At 45.4% G+C, this 24,308-nt stretch overlaps 1 protein-coding gene across 1 annotated transcript in view; it reads left to right on the top strand.

Annotated features, from left to right (window-relative positions):
• Positions 1–24,308, top strand: part of Aldh7A1 (aldehyde dehydrogenase 7 family member A1) — a 91,770-nt gene that overhangs the window by 63,484 nt on the left and 3,978 nt on the right. The window contains exon 5 of the mRNA XM_037433962.2: positions 13,650–13,826. Coding sequence (XP_037289859.1) covers positions 13,650–13,826 — 177 coding nt within the window. The remainder of the gene's footprint in view (positions 1–13,649; positions 13,827–24,308) is intronic.

Genomic DNA, 24,308 nt, shown 5'->3' with positions numbered 1-24,308 from the left:
ATGTAATTTGTCAGAAGGGTGTGGTCTACGAGTTCCCCTGTTCGTGTGGTAGATGGTACGTAGGCCATACCGAGCAATGCCTGAATGATAGGCTAAGACAGCATAATAACAACGTCAGAAATGGCAGAGAGGGCCACCTCGCAATTCACTGCCGGGATTGTCATTGCGTTCCTAACTTTAGCGCCTGCGCGGTAGTCGCCCGAAGCCCTGATAAATCAGTAAGACTAATCATTGAGGCCAAGAGAATAATCGAATTAGGTGATCTGTGCGTCAGCGTAGCCTCCATTTCTTTATCGCCAAAGGAGTTACGCTACTTAAATGCGGCTGCGCATTAAGGCACGGTGACGGCGCGCGCGGTGTCTATATATGTTCTGTGCTCTTTCGAAATAAATCTTTGTTGGAAGTGGCGCTCCGTGTGTGTGTACTGTCTCTCTTCGTCCGTGTCGTTTTCGCGCCTTAAGCTGCAAACACCCGTAGCAGACGAAGCCAGGAGCCTCCACCAATAAGGAGGCAAGCTCAATTCACGTGCGCGAAGTAGCGAATAGGAAGGCGCTCTGATACTTCTTTCTGCCGCTCATTTTACAAGCTGTCAATGGTTGCATTGAGCCCATTCTGGCGGGAATTCGAAGCCGAAAGACTGCTCTCTCAAATGAGACCAAGTGGGCCGCGCCGGCACACCTCAAAGAGCAGGGGCCCGTCACGGAAAATGTGCGATTTCAACGTCAATTATGGCTCAGATTTAGCTAGAAAGTGCCGTATAAAGGGTCTTAGCGGCTAAAATCATATTATAGACATGAAATTCACGATATAAGTGCACTAGTAGCTGTAGATTTAAAAACTGCAATAAAAAAGTGAGTTTTTTCGCAATTTTTCGGTCTTCACAACCCGTGTCGCCCCGTAGAACATGTTATTTACACAAATTTAATGGCACATTTTCAGGAAAATAGCTTCTTCATTCCAACGCAACATGTCTTCACGGCTGGCTTTTCTTGTGATACTTGGCTGATCGAATTCTGTCGTGACATTGCAGCGTTTATTAGCTCGGGTTTGCAAGTTGACAGCATCTTTTTAGACTTTCAGAAAGCCTACCTTGTTGCTACAAAAGTGGACCAGTGTCATTTTGCCAAATACCCTCCTGAAGTGGTTGGAAGCGTACCTGCTAAATCGAAACCAACGCGTGAATACTTCGAGGTGTTCGCATTTCAGATGTGTCAGTATTATGTCAGGAACACTGAAACACTTGAGGGAAAAAAACAAGATTATGGTGTCATAATACGTAACTTCGAGTGGCAAACTCGAAAATCAAGTCGAAAATTTGTATAAACCAATGCATATAGCTTTATTTTACCGAAAACAAGCAACTTGCGCCACGGCCACCATCGCGAGTCTCGCCGCCGCTATGATTGGTTGAAGCTCCTTGATGTCACTGTCAGGAAGGTGAGGACAGCTAACTAGGCTCGCGGACAGTCAATACCATGTTCATCTGTTGAAATCTGGTAGTTGCTGTAAGTATGGCGTACTGTGAAAGTCGGACAGAGTTCACTGTATACATGCGTACATGTTCGAACCGCTCGCCACTTTAAGGTGGACGACTGAGGCGGCACAGAAAAGCTAGTCCCAACCAGCTACCTTCACCCCTACAGGGCTGAAAGAGTTGAGGTTAAGGTTTACCTTAACCTTAACCCTTTCAAGGGTTACCTTTTTGTAAATTTTTTAAAATTTTGGCCTTTACGATATTATTTTAAAATGGGCTTATAAAGGATCTTTTTAAATGATGTTCATATGCAGAAAAGGGTGAAAAAAATCAGAATTGGATTTGTTATTCACAAAACGTTGCCCAAACTTGGCCTTTACGCGAACAGTCATAACTTGAGAACGGAGCGCCGGAATTATAAAGTCTTTGGCACAAAGGTAGCCAACTCGTGGTACTGTGCAATGAATTAGGATCTTTGCCATTTGATTATTGGGAATCAAGTTACAGTAAAAATACCAAGGAAAAAAAATGGCGTTTTTCCCTGCAATGCTTCAACTAAAGCATTTTTACATAAAAACTTACCAATCGTTTTTATTGATCCTAGTTCGTTGCACAGTTCAGTAATAAAGGAACGAACATACAAAGTTTCATTGAAAAAGATTTATTGGTCATGAAGTTACAACTGCTGGCGTAACAAAAAAATGCAAAAAATCAAGTTTTGAGCAAAACGAGTTTAAAGTTTTTCAATGCTTGTATAACAGGATGATGGCGCCCTACACAGTTAAAATCCACCAGGCACATAGGTAGGGCCCTCCTTAGATGCCATGAGGTCTTTTTTAGCTTTTGTTGCTGCCTGTCTTTTCTTCCGGTGTTGTTTTGCTTCGCCAGTCGAATGACGCTGGGTCTTCCTTACACGGTGCTGGTCCCTAGTGTAGGTGCTGGTCCCTAGTGTAGCATGCTACGATAGTGTAGTGGCCAGGTTCGATGCCTGCTTCTTTCAAAATAGCCAGTACACTTCTGTTACCACCATTGAAGTGGCACACAGCATCGTATAAACCAAAAAGTAGGATGGGCAGGCTCACGTGAACGTCTTTGGGAACCCGTTGCCAAATCATACCGTTGAAGCACTCGTTGGCGTTTTGGGTTTTCCCGTGCAGGCACTTCTTCAAAAGCTCATCTGTGCAAAGGTCAGCGTACACAGGCTTCACTTTGTCAAGTACCTCATTAGATAGGCCTCCCTTGTGCTTGTAGTATCCACTTCCCAGTGCGTTCCGTCGGTTAAAACCGCACCAACTCTCAGGGCCAAGAGGGCACAGACCATGCCTTGGAGTTTCATCTGTGGAACTGCAATGGAACAGGCTCGCTAATGTGGCTTGCTTCATTGCCTGCAAGTCTCCCACATTTGTTCTGATGGCAATACCATAAGAGTTCTTCAGCCTGTCAATTAGAACATCTGTTAATTTTCCTTTCCCTCCAAGTCCGCGAACAGTCTTTTTGAGCTTTCGTAGGCGGCATCCTACACGCTTCTGCACGTGCCTGATACACTCAAGTTTGCGCACACTATTTGGCCCATATATGTCCTTTATGGCCGCATGGCTCTTGGAGTTGCCATCTCCATAGAAGTCTACATATTTCAAACCACGACTTCTTTCTGCATGCTCAAACATACGGTAGAGCCCTACTGCCTCCATACCACCAGCACTACCAGTTAGGTGTGTGCGAATATTCGAAAGTTTCGAATATTCGTCTAATATTAAATTCGCACTATTCGTATTCGATTCGAAAAAAGTGTATTCGAAAAGTTCGAATATTCGAACCACTTCGAATATTTGACAATATCGAATATTTGATTGGATTATTATGGGGAAAATAACTCTTCTTTAATATTTCCGCTGGGTTCAGACATATTAAAACGTTGCCCAGAGGGGCGATAAGCGTCAGAAGTGCACGGAGGCACTATGTCGGCCAGCGACGGTCAACAATCAGCAGCAAAGTTGACGTTCGTGTAAACGTATTGCAAGCTTTTCTTATGCCGCCGTAACGTGGTGCACTACCACACGTTCACTATGCGGGACCTCGTGTGCAGGAACGAAGCTTATAACCGTTGCCGCGTTGTCTCATCAAAACATCGCTTGACAACGCACGACCGTGCACGCGCGTGCTAAAGCAGAAACTTCGTCACCGTCGGCAAACGCTTCGGTTAGAAAACATAATAAGTGACAAAAAAGTTCTAGTGGTAATTTGTACCATGACGTCGCATTTATTTCCTTTTTCAAGGAAGTTCCGCACGTGAGCAGTCGCACAGTTATACAACAAGATAGAAAGCGGTTAGTCTCAACTCGGGATTTTATTGCTAAGTTACGTCGTATTTCCGGCAAGTATGCATTAAATAACTTGGACTGCATTCTAAACATATTGAATATATGAAACGGTAATCATGCGCTGACCTTTCAGTTTTATATATCTGTATATGCATATAAATATTTTTCGTGCTGGCCACCAGAGCGCCTGAGTAGTGGTAGTGCGCCATGTAGTGCACAGTGCTACGTTAGTAGGGTCAGCGGCGTTGGCTAGTGCTGTTAGCCGCTACGATCAGTTCTGCTAGCTGCCATAAGTGCCATGGCAGATAGCGGAGGCTATGACGACTCGCCTGCGAAACGGAGGAACAATCAAGACACCGCGCCGAAACGAAGGGAAAGAAGCGCTATCTGGAAGCACTTTGTGAAGACATCGTCGTCGTTGGCGCAGTGCAAGACATCCGGCGCAACACTTAAAACGCCGACGGGTACGACTAGTCCTCTTGTTAACCATCTAAAACAGCACCCAACCGCGATGAAGGAGTACCGGATGACTGCAGCAGGTGCGCCAGAGAAAGACCAGTCAATGATATTTGATTTTGTGCACCGCACTGACCCTTTGTCGGAAAAGAAAACTCAAGCACTCAATGCCGAGGTGGCTGCCATGGTAGCGCTTGATTTGCAACCATATAGTTTTGTTGAAGACCGCGGATTTAAGGAACTCATGGCAGAGGCTGTGCCTAACTATCGCCTACCGTCGCGCATCACGCTTTCACGTACCCTTGTTCCGCGTTTGTTTGATGACACACGGAAGAAAGTGAAGGACGAGCTCAGCAGTGCTTTCGAAGGGGGAACATCTGCAGTCACCTTTACCAGCGACATGTGGACATCACGCGCCAACGAGAGTTACGTGAGCTTCACTTGCCACCTTCTCACTCCAAGTTTTAGGATGAAGCGGTTCACGCTTAACACTCGCCACATGGAACTTGTTAGCCACTCCGCCGAAAACATTGCGCAAATGCTTGTCGAGATGTGCGCGGAATGGGAAATACCGGATGGCTGCCGCAAATACATCGTCACAGATAACGGACGCAACATCCGTGCCGCGGTCAGAAGGCTCCCGTGGACTGAGCGTGCGTGTTTCGCCCACACCCTGCAGCTAGCAATTCACGATGCAATCTCCAACACACCGTCAATTGGCCGTCTGTGCAAGAAAGCGAGGCACATCGTGGGCCACTATAAGCACAGCTCGTCTGCGCAAAAGAGATTAGATGAGTACCAGAAGAAGATGGGCAAGGATCCACTTCGTCTGGTGCAAGATGTAGATACGAGGTGGAACAGCCAATACCTAATGCTGTCCCGCCTCTTGGACTTGAAGGAGGCTGTCTCTGTTGAGCTGGCAACGTCAAATTGCAGCATTGATGGTCTCTGCTCAGCAGAATGGAAAGAGGCTCTTGAATATCTGGACGCACTGAAGCCCTTATATGATGCAACTGTGATAACTAGCGCAGACAAATACCCATCACTTTCCACTCAGATACCAATTATTTTTGGTATGCTAAGTTGCCTCAGCAACTTTAGCGGCACAACAGGCTTTCATAAGAAACTGGCAAGGTCTCTCAATACCAGATTCCCCTTATATACCGAGGACAAAGAAGCATGCTTGGCTATGTTTTTGGACCCACGCTTCAAGTCAACGGTATTCAGAAACAACAAACAAAAGTTGGTGTGGCTGAAAGATCTGGTGCTTCAGGATGTTGCCCTATGCCCTGCTGTGGAAGTCGTGCAGCCAGCAGCAAAAGTGCAGGAGCCACAACAGTTTGTGCAGCCATCCTCTGATGTTTGGAGTGCATTTGATAATCTTGCAAGTAGTCAAGTAGCAAGTACACCACTGTCTACTTCAGAATGGGAAATTAAAGCGTATTCTGAAGAAGCCCTACTGAAGAAAGACAGTGACCCATGTGACTGGTGGCGGACTGTGGGCACCTTCAGATACCCCATTCTGGCAAAGCTTTGCCCCAAGTACTTGCCCATACCAGCCACTTCAGTTCCAAGCGAGCATGCCTTTTCAGTAGCAGGGGAGGTTGTCTCTGTTCGGAGGGAGCGCCTCCTGCCTGATCATGTGGAGCAACTCATATTCCTCCATGATAACATGTAGTCATTATGTTTCATGATAACAGCTAGTCATTACTTGCATTGTGTTCCAAATAACAGTGTATGTTGTGTTAACAGACAGGCTGTTGTGTATTTTTTTAGATAAATACATCTTAAATTATTGTTACTGTAGAGGCATTTGTCCTTTGATATTCGATATTCGATTCGATATTCGAACATGAATATTCGTATTCGATTCGTATTCGAAAAATTTCATATTCGCACACCCCTACTACCAGTATAGTTGGCTTGGCACTGAGTATGGTTTGCCTTCCACTCCAGAAATTCAGCACTTGTGGGGCTCAACTTGCTTTTCGAATGACATGCCCTGCATTTGCTTGACATGCCTTCTACATCAATAATTTTCACAGTATCAATCGATATCAAAGACACGCAGCCATTCAATGAGGAATGCCCTCGCCTTTGCCACGTACAGTCACCTGACACACCACATTCAGTACTTCGCACAACACAACACACTTCAGTAGCGGCATTCATCATTGATTTAGACGCATCATTCTTCGCAGCTTTACAAAGCTTTGCAGATATCTCTTGGTAGGCAGAATGCCAAGGCGGCGGCATGTTCATGACTTTCGCCAGTGTCACAGCTCCAGAATACCCCTTGCCTAGCTGACGCATTGCGTATACCAGATGCAGGTTGTTCTCAATAGAACTTCCTGTCTTCTTTGATGATTCAAATGAGTGTACATATGCGCATGCACCACACACAACAGCATATGAGAAGGATATTCCATGCTGGGAGCACTCCTCCAGGCTCAGCGAGGTGTTCTTGCATTCCGGGCAGGCGAGCATTGCAAAAACAGATGAAAGGATCTCCATGTCAATAATCCCATTACCCTGCAGTAAAGGGTCTGGCATCGGCACTTCACAGTTGTCGTCCAAGTTCGCAAGCTTCGCAGCACTCGCTGATACATCCCCGTCCACATGGCCGACGGTCGGAGCATTCACAGTGTGTCGATTGCCAATGAACTTTCGTTTCAGCCGTCTTTTTACCCTGAACTTCACCATACCTGCTTACAAAAACGTTCAGCCTATATTTGTACTACTGCTACTAAAGATATCACGTGTAAAAAATACAAACTGCGCAGAATTAACAGCAGCAGCATGAAGCGCGCGCAAAGTAAACAACAAAGACTCTAGTAACTTCACGCGTCCCCCTTACGGATATTTAATGCAAAGTTTGAAAAAACAGACTTCTAAGTTGTCTCTAAACAAGTTTATAGTTATCAAACCAATACATAACAGAAAAATTACAACATTTGCCGCTGATGTTCGCTAACTTATCAGTTTCTGTTAGCACACAACACTAGTTTCGGTTTTGCAACTGTTCACCACATGTTCGAAAATTGCCTATAACTTTGGAACTAAATAAGATAGAAACATAATTCTTTCGGCAAAATATTTTTGAATGATTGGGGATTCTTGGAATATAAAAATTTTAAAAATGTGTTTAAAAAAAATGCGTTTTCAAAGGTGGTGACATACCTTAAGGGTAAAGGGGAGTGATGCTGCTGCTGCATCGAAATTTGGCAGATTCACGACTGCCACAGCGTGCCTCTTCTCGTAGGTTTGAAATACTTTCTTTTAACTGCAGCGGCCCATTTCGCAGCCATCTTCTGATCCTGAACAAACTTTTCAAAAGCGACCTCATAGCTACCGTAAGTGCTGCGGCAGCCATATGCTGTACAGTAACTAGACTTCGTGAGCCCACTTCAACCTTGCACAAACACAACTGGGAAATGCCAGATAGTGAAAATCTTTAATCAGAAGAAGAGAACATTGCAATGGCAAGAAATCCCTAGGAACTGGTAGAACTGATGCTTCGCCAGGCTGCAGATAGCAGAAGAAACAAGCCTCAACCACGAAGTAATCAAGCAGAGCCAACTGAGCGACGCAGGCGGCTTGGCGTAAAGTTGCCCGTCGGGTAGAGGCTCGACCCTGACGGTAAAGTCACCTTCCCACGTGTCTATATCTATTGTGCTTCACCCCTGCGCGTGCGCGTGCTGGAGGGGGGGAGGCGTTTTCTTGGTCAAAGTTTGCTCGCTTATAGCACCATTGTTTAATCGAACCTTGCAAAAAAAAACCTCTGTAGACATGTTGTTCTACAGTCGCTGATACCGAATTTGCAATAAATTTGCTAATTCAAAATTTCCTCAGTGTCTCTCTAAAGCCTCTGTTTTTCTAATATTTATTAATGGCCTAACTTCTCATCCCATGTGAGGCTATATGCAGATGATTGCTGTATTTATTGCAAAATTCCTAGTGAGTCACACTGTGAACAGCTACAAAATGATGTTAACAAAGTCATGTATTAGTGTTCAGCTCGGAACATGGCACTCAACCTGTCCAAATGCAACCTCTCAAGATAAATGGATGGATGTGGCTGTACCCTTTAGATCGGGCAGCGGCTAACGCCGCCTAGCCATAACTTAGTGAACTAACCACTAGATTTATCTTTTTTTTTCTTTACATAGTAAAGTTGAGGACTGGTACTTTGCAGTGAAGGGTTTAATTTTCACTCGTGCCTTGACTTTATCCACCAATCGGATAACCTTCTAGTTAATTCTACCCGCCTAAAGTCTATTTTGCCCTCCCTGACCCTAAACCCCAGTGCTTTGAAAAGCTCTGCGCCATCATCTTGAACTATAAGGTGAAGCCCTTTACGGAACATTATCAAGTGTTCGGCAGTTTTTTCTTCCTGTCCACACGCACTGCATACCGTGTCTACCCCTTCGTATTTGGCCCGATATGTCTTGGTTCGCAATACTCCCGTCCCGGCCTCAAACAGTAGAGAACTACTCAGAGTATTATCATAGATTCTTTCCTTGGCAATTTCCTGCTTAAAATTTCGATAGATCTCTAGTGCAGACTTCTTAATCATGCCAATTCTCCACATGTTAGTCTCCGTTTGCTTCACTTTGGCCAAACCAAAAACTTCTTAACCGATAGTTCTTTTTGGTTTGGCCACCTGCTGTTTTCTAAGTATTTACCAGTCAATTTCCTGGTTTGCTTCCTCCATTTTGTATCGACATTCAAGTACAAGTAGCTGAAAACCTTCCTAGCCCAACGCTCCTCCCCCATTTCTCTCAATCGCTTCTCAAATTTTATCTTGCTGCTAGCTTTTCTGCCTTCAAATGTCCATCCCATATAACCTTGTACTCCCTGATTTGGTGTATTCCCGTGAGCTCCTAAAGCAAGCCTACCTATTCCACGTTGCTTAATTTCTAATCTTGCTTGAACTTCTGATCTCATGCACAAGACCGCATCGCCGAACGTCAGCCCAGGAACCATGACCCCTTTCCATATTCCTTTCACAACATCATACCTATTGCAATTCCACAGTGCCCTATTTTTTATCTCTGCTGCATTCCTGTTACCTTTAGTCGTCGCGTATATTTCGTGTTCCCTTAGGTACTCGGTCTTATTGCTTATCCATGCGCCCACATATTTGTATTTATCTGTTATCTCTAGCGTGACTTCCTGTATATTGAGCTCACAACCTTCATTATCATTAAAATTATGACTGCTGATTTTACTTACTGAAGCTGAAATCTAACTTATCTCCCTCATTACCGCAGATGTCAATCAATCTCTGCAAATCTTTTTTGTTGTCGGGCATTAGCACTATATCATCTGCGTACATCAATGCTGGTAGTGCCTGCTCGATAAGTTACCCTTGTTTTACAAGAGAGAGGTTTAAGGTAAGTCCACTTTCCTCTAATTTGGCCTCTAATCCTTGTAGGTACATCATGAATAACAAGTGTGACAGAGGACACCCCTGCCCAAGCCCCCGTTTTACCTCTGTAGGCTTGGATACCTGTTTTTCCCCCTTTATAACTACATTGTTACTTTAACAGATATTCTTTAAAAGATTAGTGACTCCATCTTCCACACCTAGTGTGTCCAGTATTCCCCACAAGTCCTCTTGAACCACGGTATTGTACGCTCTTTTGATATCCAAAAATGCTAGCCACAGGGGCCTGTGTTCATTTTCTGCTATTTCGATGCACTGCTTCAGTGAAAACAGATTGTCTTCCAACCTCCCGTGTTTCTGAAACCAATTCTGCAGTTCCCCCAGGACCCCCTCATCCTCTATCCAAGCCTGCAGTCTTTCCTTTATAATCTGCATCGCCAGCCTGTAGACCACAGATGTCACTGTTTTAAGACGGTAGTTGTTTATGTCAGCTTTGTCCCCCTTTCCTTTATAGATCATGCTCATCCTATCGAGTTTCCAACTATCGAGGACTTCACCCTCGATTATTGTTCTGCTGACTGCCTCTCTCAAAGTCTGTTTAAACTTCGGACTCAATGTCTTTATCAGCATAATTGGAATGCCATCTGGGCCTGTTGAAGTACTACTTGGAACCCTCTTCTCAGCCCTTTCCCCACTCTCGTTGTGAAAATGGAGCCATTGTGCCACTTGATCCATCCTTGTCTATTGTGGTGCATAAGGCACTTCTTTGTTGAAATTTTTCTGACACCCTTGTTCTTATATATTCAATAGCTTCGTCCCCTTCTAACCTAGCACCTTGAGCTGTAGTTATAAAACTCTGCTCTAGGCTTGTTTCATTTCTTAGGGAATTTAGATGGTTCCAAAATTTCGCAGCAGCCTTTCTATCAGTTAATTTCCTCCTCCTCGACTAGCTTCAACACTAGCTAAGGAGGGAAGATGTTTGAGGTTCGGAATGGGTCCCCTCGATGACTCGAGTGCACGGTGGCAGCGCGAAGGAAGAGCCGTAGTCCGTTGAAGAGACGCTTTATTGCAGCCTCAGGCGACTGCCCGAGTCCAAGCCCGAACCTCCGCTCTAATTTCAAATTCAAACATCCTCTTTTCAACCCTCGGTTGAACAAAGTCTTTACAAACACCAATCACATGTTGGGACTCGCATCATCACAACCAATCACAGAAACACCTTCATAACAGGTACTACATTGGTTAAAACCACGTTACCAAATAAAACACGCAAAGAGATAGGTTCTGCGCGTGTGACACTCTCTCTCATGCCAAGCCGTGCTGCCTCCGTCGGCCGACTTTCGTCTGCAGCCGTTCTCACGCTCGAGCCCCGTCAGTTCTCTCTAATTGTTGCTTCCTAGAAGCCTCCTTAAGAGCGGTGGGTACACCGTTGGGCTCCGTGCGCTTACCAGGTGTGCATGCGACAGCGAGGCGCCTCGACATCCTAACAACAGCGGGGGAGATTATGGTCGTTTCCCTGCTGCCACTATGTCTCGGTCAGCCAAGTGGTCGCGTCCCCGCGTCATTCTCAATGACACGCGTGCATGCCAACAATGGCTTAAACTTCAGACGGTGGCGCCTGACCTGCCTTTTGCTGGACGCTTCTCCGAGTAAGCCTTCTCCTTCTAGTCCCGAACGGGGATTACATTGACGGCTCCACTTGTGAACCGTGAGAACGAAGGAGGCTCCTTTCTTTCCCATGCTCTGGGTCTTCCGCGTTCGTCTTCATGGAACCGATCGGCTTCGCTAGTTGACGGGTTGGGAACTGGCTACGTGCTCTACATCAGCCGCATTGATTGCGCTACACCCAACATGCTCATGATTGGTGCCTCATACTAACTCTATCCCTTTCATGTACTTCTGCCAGCCACTGAGCCCCCTTTCTTCTAATCTTTTCATTTATAAGAAGAGATGCTTCCCTTCTAGAGCTTAGAAAGATGTCTCATTTTCTTTCAACATCATCTGTTGGTTCACCCCACTGCTTAGCATGTCTGTGTTCCCTAGAGGCTTCCTGAGGTTTTGTTATGGCTCTCTTAACTTCCTCATCCCACCAACTCTTGGGCTTGTGTCTTCTTTTCTGGGGTGACTTGTTCCGTGCCTTAGCAAGCTCTAGCACAAACAGTCTAATTAGATTTGTGTATGGCCACACTGTTTTATTATCCTCGGTGATTACTTTCTCAATTTGTTTAGTAGCAATTTCTATTTGCCTTTCTGAATGAAACTTTTCCTGTAGTTGCTCATCTTGTCTTCTTCCCACTTTTGCTGCTCTTCCAAAACTTAGCTTGATACGTTTGTGATCACTACCCAGACTTTTGGAGCCACCTTCATGTATGCGCATTCCCCTGAGCTTATCATACATCTTATGTGACATCAGTGCGTAATCTATCGTTGACTGCAGCCTTCCTACCTCCCATGTTATTTGCCCTTCACACTTCTCAGTACTGGTGCAAATGATCAAATCATGCCTTTCACACATATCCATGATCATTTTGCCTGTTGAGTCAGTATACCCATCTATATCTTCTATGTGTGCATTCATATCTCCTAGTATAATTATCTCGCACTCTCCTCCTAATTCCTCAATGTCCTTTGATATACATTTTACCATTGCCTGGTTTTTCTCTCTGGCCTTTGCTCCCGTCCACAAGTACACCGAACCAAGGAGTGTCATCTGCCCAGCTACTTTTTCTCTTAGCCATAAATGTTCCATGCATCCCTGCTTGACTCTTTGCCAAACCATGCTTTTATGTATGAATGCACCAATTCCACCCGCCTTTTTGCTGCCTTCTGTTCCATTGCAATATTCCCATACATAGTCCGGATTGCAAGGTGGTTGCTTGATGTCCTGAAGATGTCTCCACAACCCCATATACCATCAGCTCCTCCTGCCTCAACTGCTCTTCTATCTCTTCCCACTTTAACCTATTCCTGCCACCCTGCATGTATATATAGCGTACGTCTTACTCAGCTCGGCACTTGTGCTTACGTTGATTTCTTCTCCCACAGATTCAGTGTGGCTTGAATATTTGTGCCCCTTTAGAACCGTCTTTGGCTACACTGTTGGCCTCGGGGCTCTGGGTCCCCCTAAAAAAGCCGTGGCTTGACGACCCATTCTATTGCCGTCCCTCCTGCCCGTCGCACCACTGTAGTGAATGCTATCCTGTGCAAAGGGGCGAGCGCCGGGCTCATACATGTCTTGGATAACTTCCATTACGCTGTATCAGAGTTGCCGGCTCATACCCTTGACCACACAATTGGCCTCCACTACCCTCCTTTCAATCCCACGAGACTGTCCCCAGACCTCTGGGACTGTGCATATGGTTACATGCACACACCCAGAGGCTTCTCGGAGCTTACGCATCCCATCCTCTGTCTCTGAAGGTTCCGATTCTTGCCCTTCAACACATCATTGAGCACTGCATGAATAATGACGAGATTTTCGCCCTCCATGCTGTTCTGTACAACCTCCTGAGCTTTGGTCAGTGCATCCGCCATGCTCTTCCCTGACTGTGCCTCCACCCCGACTCTCCCATCTTCTTTCACTGTCTTGACAACGCCATCCCTAACCCTGGCCACGTTAGTCCCCCACCAATAGGACCCTTCTACGCTCCAATTGCTGGCTTCCTGTTTGCGATGGCGCCCCTGTTTGCTTCACCTGTTTCTCTCTCTGCCGTCTGTCTTGTGTTTCTGCCCTGGTCAAAGACTGCTGCGCCACCGAGCTGTATGTTCTCGGAGCCTCCGTGCTGTGGCCAGACACTGCGGCCCCCTGACCTCCCTTCTCGCCTGTTCCTTCCCGCCTGTCGTCTTCTCTGCTACCCACGCCTTCAGTCTCGCACCGCTCGTGGCCGGGGCAAAGCGTTATTAGCTCCTTTAGCAGCTGACTTGTTATTTCAGCAGTGCACTCATTAAAAGTTTATTTTCCATTGTTTTCGCTTTGTTTAGTATGGCAGCAATTGAGGGAACTGTGCAGGTTTACGACGAGGTACTGTCGAGGCTCAAGAATGCATATGGCCAGGTTCGCCTCGGAGACCCTCTGCACCCGTCCACCCTGTGTGGGCCCCTGCACACGGAGCGTGCAGTCGAGGAGTTCCTCGAAGCTGTGGCTGAAGCGGTCCAGTCCGGTGGCGTCATCCAGTGTGGTGGAAAGGTGAGTGTCAGATTAGTTAGCTCTTTGGAACTCTCAAGGCATATTTCACGATTTTTATTTTATTTATTTAGTTTTAGAGAACACAAATGCATTGCCCTTACAGGACAAAAGGTGGTTTGCCTCTGTGGTCCTGCTCACACTGGGCGTAACAGAGGTAGTGCATGCACAGACACAGTTAAAAAGAACATTGCATATACAATCAAAATAAAAAAAGCGATTGCACCAAATGTACATATTCACCATACCAACAGACAACAGAACTCTGCACCACAAGATGCCAAGAACAACAAGTAATACTATTTGACATATTTGCCACATCTGGGCACAAGTAAGTTAAAAAGAAAAAAAAAGCAAATAACGCGAATGCGTTGGCAGACACACACATGCCCAATCTTATGCGAGACTACAGCCTAATCAACTATGCCCAAAATATCAATTTATTCTAAATGCTAAAGAAGGACAGAGTTTTCAATTTAAAATTTTTGAGCTGGTGCACAATTGTGCCATTTCAATTATTTCAGGGTGCTCACTACATAATTTCTTGACTTGGTAATCAATTACCTTCATCCTATGGTTGGTATGCATTCTTTCAAAAACTATGCTTTTTTTACTAAGGTCATGACCGGTGTCCCTGTTTAGGTAGTAGAGTCCCAGTCCTCCGACACATCGACATCATTTTGTAAATAATGTAATGTTATACTTGGGCATGAGCGCTGGTAAGTGCAAATTACATTCCGAGTGAAGTATTCTTACTGCCTTTCTCTGTAATTAGTAAAGTTTCCCATTATTGGTCTTAATTCCTGTTATCTCATACAGTACTAACAAAAAATGACTAAAATCAAATGATAATGGATTATTGAAAATTATAATTCCCTCTTTAGCTTGGTTAAAAAGTTACATAAGTTGTTCAATATGCTAATCAACTTTGCTACCTTCATTCTTGCATTGTTCACGTACTGGGACCAGCCCTAGTTTGATTGAAAAGTAGTGCCTAAAAAGCAATGGTCATTTTGGAGATCTAGCTGAGAATCTCCATAATACACTTTCATGTTGAAATCTAATCTTTATTGTTAGGATAAAGAAGCATAAATTTTGTCTTTTTAACATTTATTTGTAATTTATTGAGATACCTAAAGATTTCACAAAATATACCAAGGTCGCAAAGCATTTGACAGAATATTCTATCTAATAACATCATCACCGTCATTATGAACCCATACTGGAAACGGTGTAGCAAAATTTAATATAAAAAGAATCAAAACATGGTAATGCTTACATTGTCAATTTGAATGACAACAGTGAATATGCCAGTGATCAAAAAAAGAAAAAAACGAACTAAAAGAATCTGTTTTGTCATCCAAAATGACAAATGGTTTGTAATCTGTGAATATGAACGGCAGAAGCATTTCGCTGGTTCATTGTACATTATAGTGCCTGTTCCTTTTGCCACATCTCCTGGCGTGGCAGTGCAGCTATACCTAACAACTACTTATCTTGACATTGGAATTGCTCCTCAAGTAGTACAGCAGCTTGCGGCTGTTTTCAGTTTTGCTTGCCTGTATCATTACTGCATTTATCAAGTTGTACATTTTAATGCCATATTATGACATATTTTTTTTGGAGACCTAAACAGTGCATTTGCGGCCGCTCATTGACCTCTTATGTCACGGAGGCCATGTTTGCTATAAGAAACAGATGTGCTGAGAAGGGGGTGTTGGCTAAGAAATGGAAAGAAAAAGGAAGGCATTCTTGCTGAGTTAACAACACAGTAGAACTTCATTATAGCGAAGCGGGATAGAACGAACTAATGGATATAACAAAGCAATTGTAATTCCCCTTGAATTTCTATTATATGCCCTTGTATTTAAAACCTAATTTTAACAAAGCGAAAATTTCCTCACAATGGATATAACGAACCATTCTTCATCCACAACAAGCATTTACTGATCATTTTGGTATACGACAATTCAACATCTTCTAGCACGCAACAGTTAACGTCTCATCACGGCTGCGGTTTTCAAAGCTCGCGCCTTGCACTCTGCTGGAGCTGCCTGCCAACACGCATGTGGGTGCAAGTCTCCCTGCCTCCCCTTTCCTCACGAACTAATGGACTCGCTTGCGCAGCAACTCGCATGAGTGTGTCAGCCGGCCTCCCCTCTCCTGTAGAACTCGTTGACCTGCCCTTACATCTGACCTCCTCCTCTCCTTCGGCAGGCTCCGCGCCGGGACGGCTAGATTCTGGCTTTGTTCCTTGTCCTTGGCTATGGAAGAGCAACACTACCTCAATCAGTTTCCGCTGCTAGACATGAGATGGACAACAGCAGCGACAAACCTAAGCGCAGAAACAATCGAGCAGAAGTCTGTGGTTTTCAAAGATGCTGAAAGCCGTTAAATCCACCGTCCAGGCCCTGAAGTTGGGAGACATTTTCCTTGATGCCGGTGTTGTGCCTGACTGAGACGCTTTCTGCACATACGCTGGGGCCGATGATGACACAGTAACAACTGGAGAGTTGTCAGATGCGGAAATTGTGCGCGCGGTGACGGGGTGCATGACGTCCGTGACAAATGTGTCGACACCCCGGAGCTTGATGTTGGCGAACTCTACGTACCAATGCCCGCGCAAATGCTTGATGCGACTGACATGCTGGGTTGCTTCTTTAGTGCTTACGATGACTCCAACGATGAACTCTAAATAGCTGAGGCAGATGAAAAAGCAGTCATCCGTTTGAAAGAGAGTCAGCAAAAGTTTATTAAGGACTATTTTTTTTTGTAAGTGATCATCCAGCTAATGTGCTAAATTTGGCAAAAATAAAACGCAGTGTTCTTTATTATTTTGCTAGTTTTCTGCCTTCTGACGGCAGTTTTTCTCAGCACGGCGGGCTGCTGTGATATTCGGTGGTGAGTACATTCTCTCTTATTGGCTAATTCTTGGTAGAAATGGATATTGGCTATATCGAACTAATGGTTATAGCGAAGTCTTCACAACTCCCCCTTCAACTTCATTACAACGAGGTTTGACTGTAACTGTATTTTAGCTATGACGTCTCACAACTGTTCTAGTCTTCTAATAAGTAAAGCAGCATTTATTTGAGCCATGCAAAATGGGAAAATCATCAATAAACTGAAGTACTATTTCTTGGCATGGTAGTAGGCTTGCGTCAAGAAAATGTCTTCGAGTGTAGTAGTGGATGGTATAATGGTGGTGCCCAATGTGCACTCTGACCTTGAAAGAGAAGGTTGCAGTGGTGGGAATGCCTTCCAGAATTTTGGAGCAGCCATTGGAGCAGGCAAAATGTGCTTTTGGAGCAGCTACACCCTTGTTTGGAGCATGCATCGCAGGCTTTTGATGACACAAAGGAGGAAAATTTAGCTTTAATTTAGCTTAATGTTCCCTCAGTTTACATAATCATTTAAACAGAAGCAGCAAGCCCTCAAAATAAACAAAAGTAGGAATATGTACAGGAGATGGCGAACGATATTCTACCAACAAGCTAGCTGCAGCATAATGTTCGTACCAGTGCGCACAGAAATGAACACACAGAAGACATTCAGAACTCGTTACAGTAAAATCTCGTTAATATGTACATTTGTGCTGAGAACCTGCCGGGAACGCGGCTAACTACACACTAAACATTGTATGCATTAACCACCAAGTACATAAGCGTACACGGGGTTCTCCATCAGAGTGGTTCATTGCAGCATCCATCCTCCCTGTCATGTCGATGTATGGCTTTGAGGTGCGCATGCCTATGACTAAGTACCAGTTTATTCATTAGTGGCATTCTCGCACAACCGTACGATGGCACTCTCTGGCAACACTAAAAAGCATTTTGAAAATGCTTAATACTCACGTTTGCTTCTAGTCATCTATCATAAACTATTCAAACAGGGTACACGAAGACTTTTTTGAGGCTGTACAATTAAGGGCGAACTTGTGCTCAGAAAAGTAGCTGTGATACGAAGAAGAGTCCACTGAGCGTTCCGCGTACGTGTCCCTTTCTGAACAGAAAACCAGATCAGTCTCTCGGCTCGTGCACGAGAGGCATGCGCTGCCCTGTGCCAAGATGCATGAGCATGCCTGAGGCACTGTAGATTCCCACATAGCGTCTCGTTGGTTCTCTTCGTAAAATTATTAGTAGGAGCAATCTGTGGGGCATTACTCCCCCTCCGAAATCTGCATCGTCCTGGTGCGCTCTTGTCCGTCAGGGATTACTTCATAAGTTAAGTCACTTGGTCGGCGAAGGACCTTATATGGACCAAAGTACCATCGAAGGAGCTTTTATGACAGGCCGCGTCATTGTATTGGAGTCCAAATCCATACTTGATCACCTGGCTGGTACTTAACTCCCCTGCGGCGCAGGTTGTAGTAGTCCACGTCTTTGAACTGGTGTTGACGTATTCGGTGCCTTGCCAACTGGCGTGCTTCTTCAGCTTTTTGCAGGAATTCACCAATGTGAGATGGCTCATAGCGGTCGTTGTCGACTGGTAACACGGTGCCGAGAGTTGAATTGACTATGTGACCAAAGAGAAGCCGAAATGGGGTGACGCGGGCGGTCTCTTGGAGTGCCGTATTATTGGCGAACGTTGCGTAAGGCAGCATTTCGTCCCACGTCTTTTGCTTCAAGTTCACGTACATCAACAGCATGTTGGCGATGGTGCGATTTAGGCGTTCTGTTAACCCATTCATTTGGGGATGGTACATAGTGCTTTTCCTATGACTGGTGTTCGTCGTTATCATCAAACACTGCATCAACTTCAATGTCAAGGCTGCTCCTTGGTCGGTGATTACTACCTTTGGGGCGCCATGTCGAAGAACTATGCTGTGCACGAAAAACTTGGCTACTTCAGCGGCCGTTCCTCGCTCAAGGCAGCCGGTTTCAGCATACCGCGTTAAGTAGTCGGTGGCGACTACGATCCACCTCTTGCCCGATGATGACATTGGGAAGGGTCCAAGAAGATCCATTCCAACTTGTTCAAATGGTGTAGCAGGCGGTTCTATGGGCTGGAGCAGGCCGGCCGTCTTCAGTGGGGGTCTTTTGCGCCTTTGACATTCGCGACATGTCTTCTCATATTGCTGCACGGACGCCAGCAGCTTGGGCCAGTAATACTTCTGATGAATTCTGGCAAATGTCCGGCTGATGCTCAAGTGACCAGACGATGGTTCATCATGACAAGCTTCTAAGATTTTGGACCTCATTGCTAACGGATTGACGAGTAAGACCTTTTTTTTGTTGGGCCCGAAGTTCTTTTTGTATAGCGCATTTTCACGGAGACAGAATGAAGATAATTTTCTCTTAAATAAATACATGTGGGACCTGCTCGCCACGCCTTTTGAGGTGTTTGATCACTGGGACTAGTCCTGCGTCAGCTCATTCATGCTTCGTGATATCCGAGGCTTCCATCACACACAGAAATGCTGACTCGTCTTCTCTGAAAGAGCAGTTAAGTGGCATGCGTGATAAGGAATCAGCATCATTGTAGACCGGTGTACAACAGTAATGTCGTATTCTTGCAGTCTGAGGCTCCATCTGGTAAGACGTCCCGACGGGTTTTTTAAGTTCGCCAGCCAGCAAAGGGAGTGGTGGTTGCTGACGGCACAAAACTGCCTTCCTTAGAGGTATTGTATGAACTTGTTGATTGCCTATACCACTGCCAAACACTCTTTTTTTCTGTCGCTGAGTAGTTTCTTTTTGGCTTTTGGTAGGGTGCGGCTGGCGTAAGCTATAAGTTCTTCTTCTCCATTTTGCCATTGTAGGAGTACCGCGCCGAGATCGAAATTGCTTGCGTCAGTATGGAGTTTTGGTTCAGCGGTCTCCTCGAAGTGGGCAAGGATCGGCAGGCTTTGCAGACGTTTTTTTAGTTCATTGAAAGCTGTTTCTTGTTCTGCACCCCAAGCGAATGATTCTTCGTCTTTTGTGAGTTTGTTTAGAGGTTCGGTGATTTTCGAGAAATTTTCTACAAATCGTCTGTAGTAAGTGCATAAGCCGAAAAATCGACGCACCTCTTTCTTGTCTCTGGGCTTTCGGAATCCTGCGACCGCCACAGTCTTGTCAGGATCAGGGCCAACACCTTCCGCGCTGATTACGTGTCCCAGAAAACGAAACTTGTCGGAGCCGAACTGGCACTTTTCTGGTTTGATTGTCAAGCCGGCTGACTGGATAGCCTGAAGCACTGACCGCAGTCTCTCTACGTGTTGGTCAAACTTCGCAGAAAATACCACAACATCGTCCAAGTAGACTGGGCATGACTGCCACTTCAGCCCCGTGAGGACACTGTCCATCATGCTCTGGAATGTCGCTGGCACCCAACAGAGGTCAAAAGGTAGTGCTTTAAACTCATACAAGCCATCCGGGGTTTTAAAAGCGGCCTTTTCACGGTCTTTTTCATTCACTTCAATTTGCCAATAGTCGCTTTTTAAGTTTAAGTGAGGAGAAATATCTGGCGTGCTGTAGACGATCCATTGTGCCAATACGCGGCAAGGGGTATACATCCCGCTTTCGGTAGTCTAGATAGAATCTGAGCATGTTGTCTTTTTTTCTCACAAGAACTACCGGCGATGCCCACAGGCTGCTAGGTGGCTGAATGACATCGTCCTGCAACATCTCTTGCACCTGACTATTTATAACTTCTTGTTCTTTCGGCGAAACTCTGTAAAGGTGTTGATACACCGGCCTAATTGTTTCCTCTGTTATGATCCTGTGCTTCACGATCTGCTTGCGACACACTTTTTCCGAGGTGGAAAAACATTCTGCGAATTCACTTATGAGGTCTTGTAGGATTTTCCTCTCGTCTGGTGATGGACTTCGGCTGATTGAAACAGATGTTCCAAGGTTATGCATAGTTTCGGAAGCAGGTGGCTCCGACGCAATGGCACATAAGTTGGTCATTTCAGTGAAGATGTGTAGAAAAGCGATGGCAGTGTCTTTTGTGACATGCTGAATTTTATTTCCGAAATTGGTGAGCAGCATGTTGGCAAGCTCACCATGTAAGCGAATAATGCCTTGAGCTATGCAAATGCCTTTCTTTAGCAGCAATTGACATTGCCATCTGCTATTCCTTCAGAGTCGACGAGTGTGTCATTCTTTACGCCAACCAGCAGGCTGCATCGCGGTGGCACGGTTACGTTGTCATCAATAACACGCAATGCAGAACTCTGTCTCATTGTCTATTACCAGCTTTGTCGAGAAAAAATACTAGAATTCTGCAGATTATGGCGTCATTAGCTAGCAGGAAATCCATCCTGAGTATTGTCTCTCGAGCATTCCGGTAGAACAAGGAAATCAGCGATGTAAGTAGCACCCTGAATGCAGATTCTGGCAATGCATCTTCCCAGAGGTGTTATCAGATGGCACCCAGTTGGGCGTATCTTTAGTCGACTCCATGGAGTCAAAACTTTCTTCAAATCCTTTGTGATCGCATGGATTACGACTAAATAATCAGGACGATAGTTATAGCGCGAGAACAAAACGACGACACAGAGACAAGAAGGACACGAAAGACACAAGCGCTAACTTCCAACTGAGTTTATTGCGCAGAGCACGAAAATATATAAAGGAGACAGTGACCATGGCACAAGAGCAGAACATGAGTAAGAAAAACCAAAAACAAACAACACAAATACAAAGGCACTGAAAAACAGCAAAGAAAAACCTAGAAGAAACCGAACCAGAAAGGTAAAGCTACCTGCCCGCACCGAATCCTTCGAGGAACCTGCGTTCCTTCTCGGACTAAGCCACGGAGGGCTTGCTAATCCAAGGCACCTGTTCGCGTTACCTGCCCGCACCGAATCCTTCGAGGAACCTGCGCTCCTTCTCGGACAAAGCCACGGAGGGCTTGCTAACACAAGGCACCTGTTCGCGTGCCATCTGCGCAGCCTCGACAATGACCCGGGTGCTTACATCTCTGTGTTTGTACAACGTCGCTGTTTCCTCGAAGAGGGGAACACACTTGCACTCAGTGCAGTGCTGGGCAAGAAAACCATCTTTCCCGTTTTTAACATTGTTCGCGTGCTCTCTCAGCCGATCGTTCAGACACCTTCCGGTCGTTCCGACATAACAAGCACCACATGAAAGGGGGGTCCTATAGACGACTTCCCGGGAGCAGGCCGCATACCTGTTTCAATGTTGAACTCTGCAATCTGTTGATGATTTCGTTTTCAGGGGGTTGGTAGATTTGGTGAGGCTGATTAATTTGAACGGTGCTGAGAACAGGACACAAACTCCAACACGTTTTCCAATTTTTTTGAGCCTATGTGATATCTGGTGTATGTATGGAATCACGGCTATCCTTTCACGTTCTGTGTCCGTGTTGATCAGATTCTGTCGCGTCCTCTGCTCTGCCTTAATAGTCCGCAGGATCGTCTCCGCAACAGACGGGATAAACGCCTCGGGGAAGCCTGAAGCCTTAAGGCGGGAAACTTGAGCTTTGAAGCTCGCAGAGATATTGTGGGCGCAAGACCTATTTAAAGCATTCTCAAGGCAGGTTCGTGCTATGCCTCGCTTAACTATCTTACTGTGAGCAAAAGAAAAGGGGAGTAGAGGTTTCTGCGCACGTGGTTCATAACACAAACAGATGTGCTGTGGGCTAAAAGCCAGATTTAAATCCAAAAAGCGTAATTTGTCATTATCGGTCATTTCATGTGTCACCACAAGAGGCTGCAAACAATTTTCGAACACGCCTATAGTTTGAGTGGCCAACGAGTGAAACATAGAAGACTTACAATTTAGAATAACCAAGAAATCATCCACTTATCTAAAAATTTTGACGACATGCGAGCCTTCTAACTTTTCTTGCAGTTTTTTGCCCATTTTTGCCAATAGAAGATCACTGAGTAGAGGTGCTATGCATGAACCAATTGAAACACCCTTTTTCTGCAGATAAATGCAATCATTCCATTGAACGAAAGTAGACGTAAGATACAGCAAAACCAGGTCAAGAAAGTTCCGCGAACTAATGCCAGTTTTTAATTGGAAGTTCAATTCCCCGAAAATTTCTGTTATCCCTTATACATTCTAGTACCTCATCGTGAGGCAGCGAGTAGTATAGGTCCTTTATGTCAATTGAAAAACCAAAAAGATTAGATTGATTTGACTGTTTGAAAAATTCTATCAGAGCCTGCGAGTTTTTGATCACAAATGGGTCGTCAATCTTTAGACACTTTAGATGGGTCTGAATAAACAAGCCGAGTTGCTTTTGCCACGTACCACTTTCTGTCACAATGACACGGAAAGGCATGTCAAGCTTATGTGTTTTGGCAGAAAAAAACATGCTGAGCCCATTTTTGTCACTTTTGCTAATGTGCTGTGCTAACTGTTTTAACTCTAGTTTGCGACACATTTCCCTGGCCTGCGTTTTTACCCTATCTAGACGAATGTCGGTACAACATTTGAAAACAGATTCGATAGCTGTGACCGCCTTTTCCAGGTACAAGCAATTAGGAAGAACGGCGAAACCACCCTCCTTATCTGACGGCACGACACAAAGTTCATTGTCTCTAAGAAACTTGGTCGTCTTCCGCACCGGAAGGCTGTTGCTGGTAGGCTTACCCCGTAGGAGCACGTCGACGCCTTCTGAGATGCACCTGTCTGAATCCTCAGGTGAAGCATGGCCAGCCACAGAGCGCACCATTGAAAGAAGCTCGGGTGCAGACCTCCCTCGGTCGACGGCGAACTTCGGACCTAGAGCGAGGGTGTTGTGGACGTAGTCTGGGAGGACGACGTCACTGCATGAGTGGACGACACCTGATTGCCGAGGCTTAGTTGGGCGCTGCGCATGAAGGCTGGCGAGCTCACGTGACCACAGGCGGTTTGCAGTGTACTGAATTCGGTCGCAGTACTCTCGCCATCTTCTTTTCTTCACTCCCGGTGTTAGATCTGTCAGTTGAAGCTGGACATGCAGGGCATCCCGGTACATGCGCTCTTGTCGGTGCCATTCAGACCGAAGAATTTTGCACACCCGTATGCCATGGCCGACAGAGGGGTGGTAACCTCCAAACAAGGCTTTAACGTCCAAAGGGAGTTGCTTGGTGCGAATGCAAAAGGAAAAGGTGCGTGCACGGCAAATGGAGACTGCGATGAGGGTTACGAGGACTGAATGATGAAGAGAAACACACGAAAAAGAGCCCGAATAACTAGAAATGTAACTTAGAAGTGTGGCAGCTTGGGCTAGTTGGTATGGCATGACGATAGTTATAGCGCGAGAACAAAACGACGACACAGAGACAAGAAGGACACGAAAGACACGAGCGCTAACTTCCAACTGAGTTTATTGCGCAGAGCACGAAAATATATAGAGGAGACAGTTACCATGGCACAAGAGCAGAACATGAGTAATAAAAACCAAAAACAAACAACACAAATACAAAGGCACTGAAAAACAGCAAAGAAAAACCTAGAAGAAACCGAACCAGAAAGGTAAAGCTACCTGCCCGCACCGAATCCTTCGAGGAACCTGCGTTCCTTCTCGGACTAAGCCACGGAGGGC

Source organism: Rhipicephalus microplus, chromosome 3 (genome assembly GCF_043290135.1).
Source record: "Rhipicephalus microplus isolate Deutch F79 chromosome 3, USDA_Rmic, whole genome shotgun sequence".
NCBI lineage: Eukaryota > Metazoa > Arthropoda > Arachnida > Ixodida > Ixodidae > Rhipicephalus > Rhipicephalus microplus.
The sequence above is the reverse complement of the archived record's forward strand: the minus strand, read 5'-3'. Positions and strand labels throughout refer to the sequence as shown.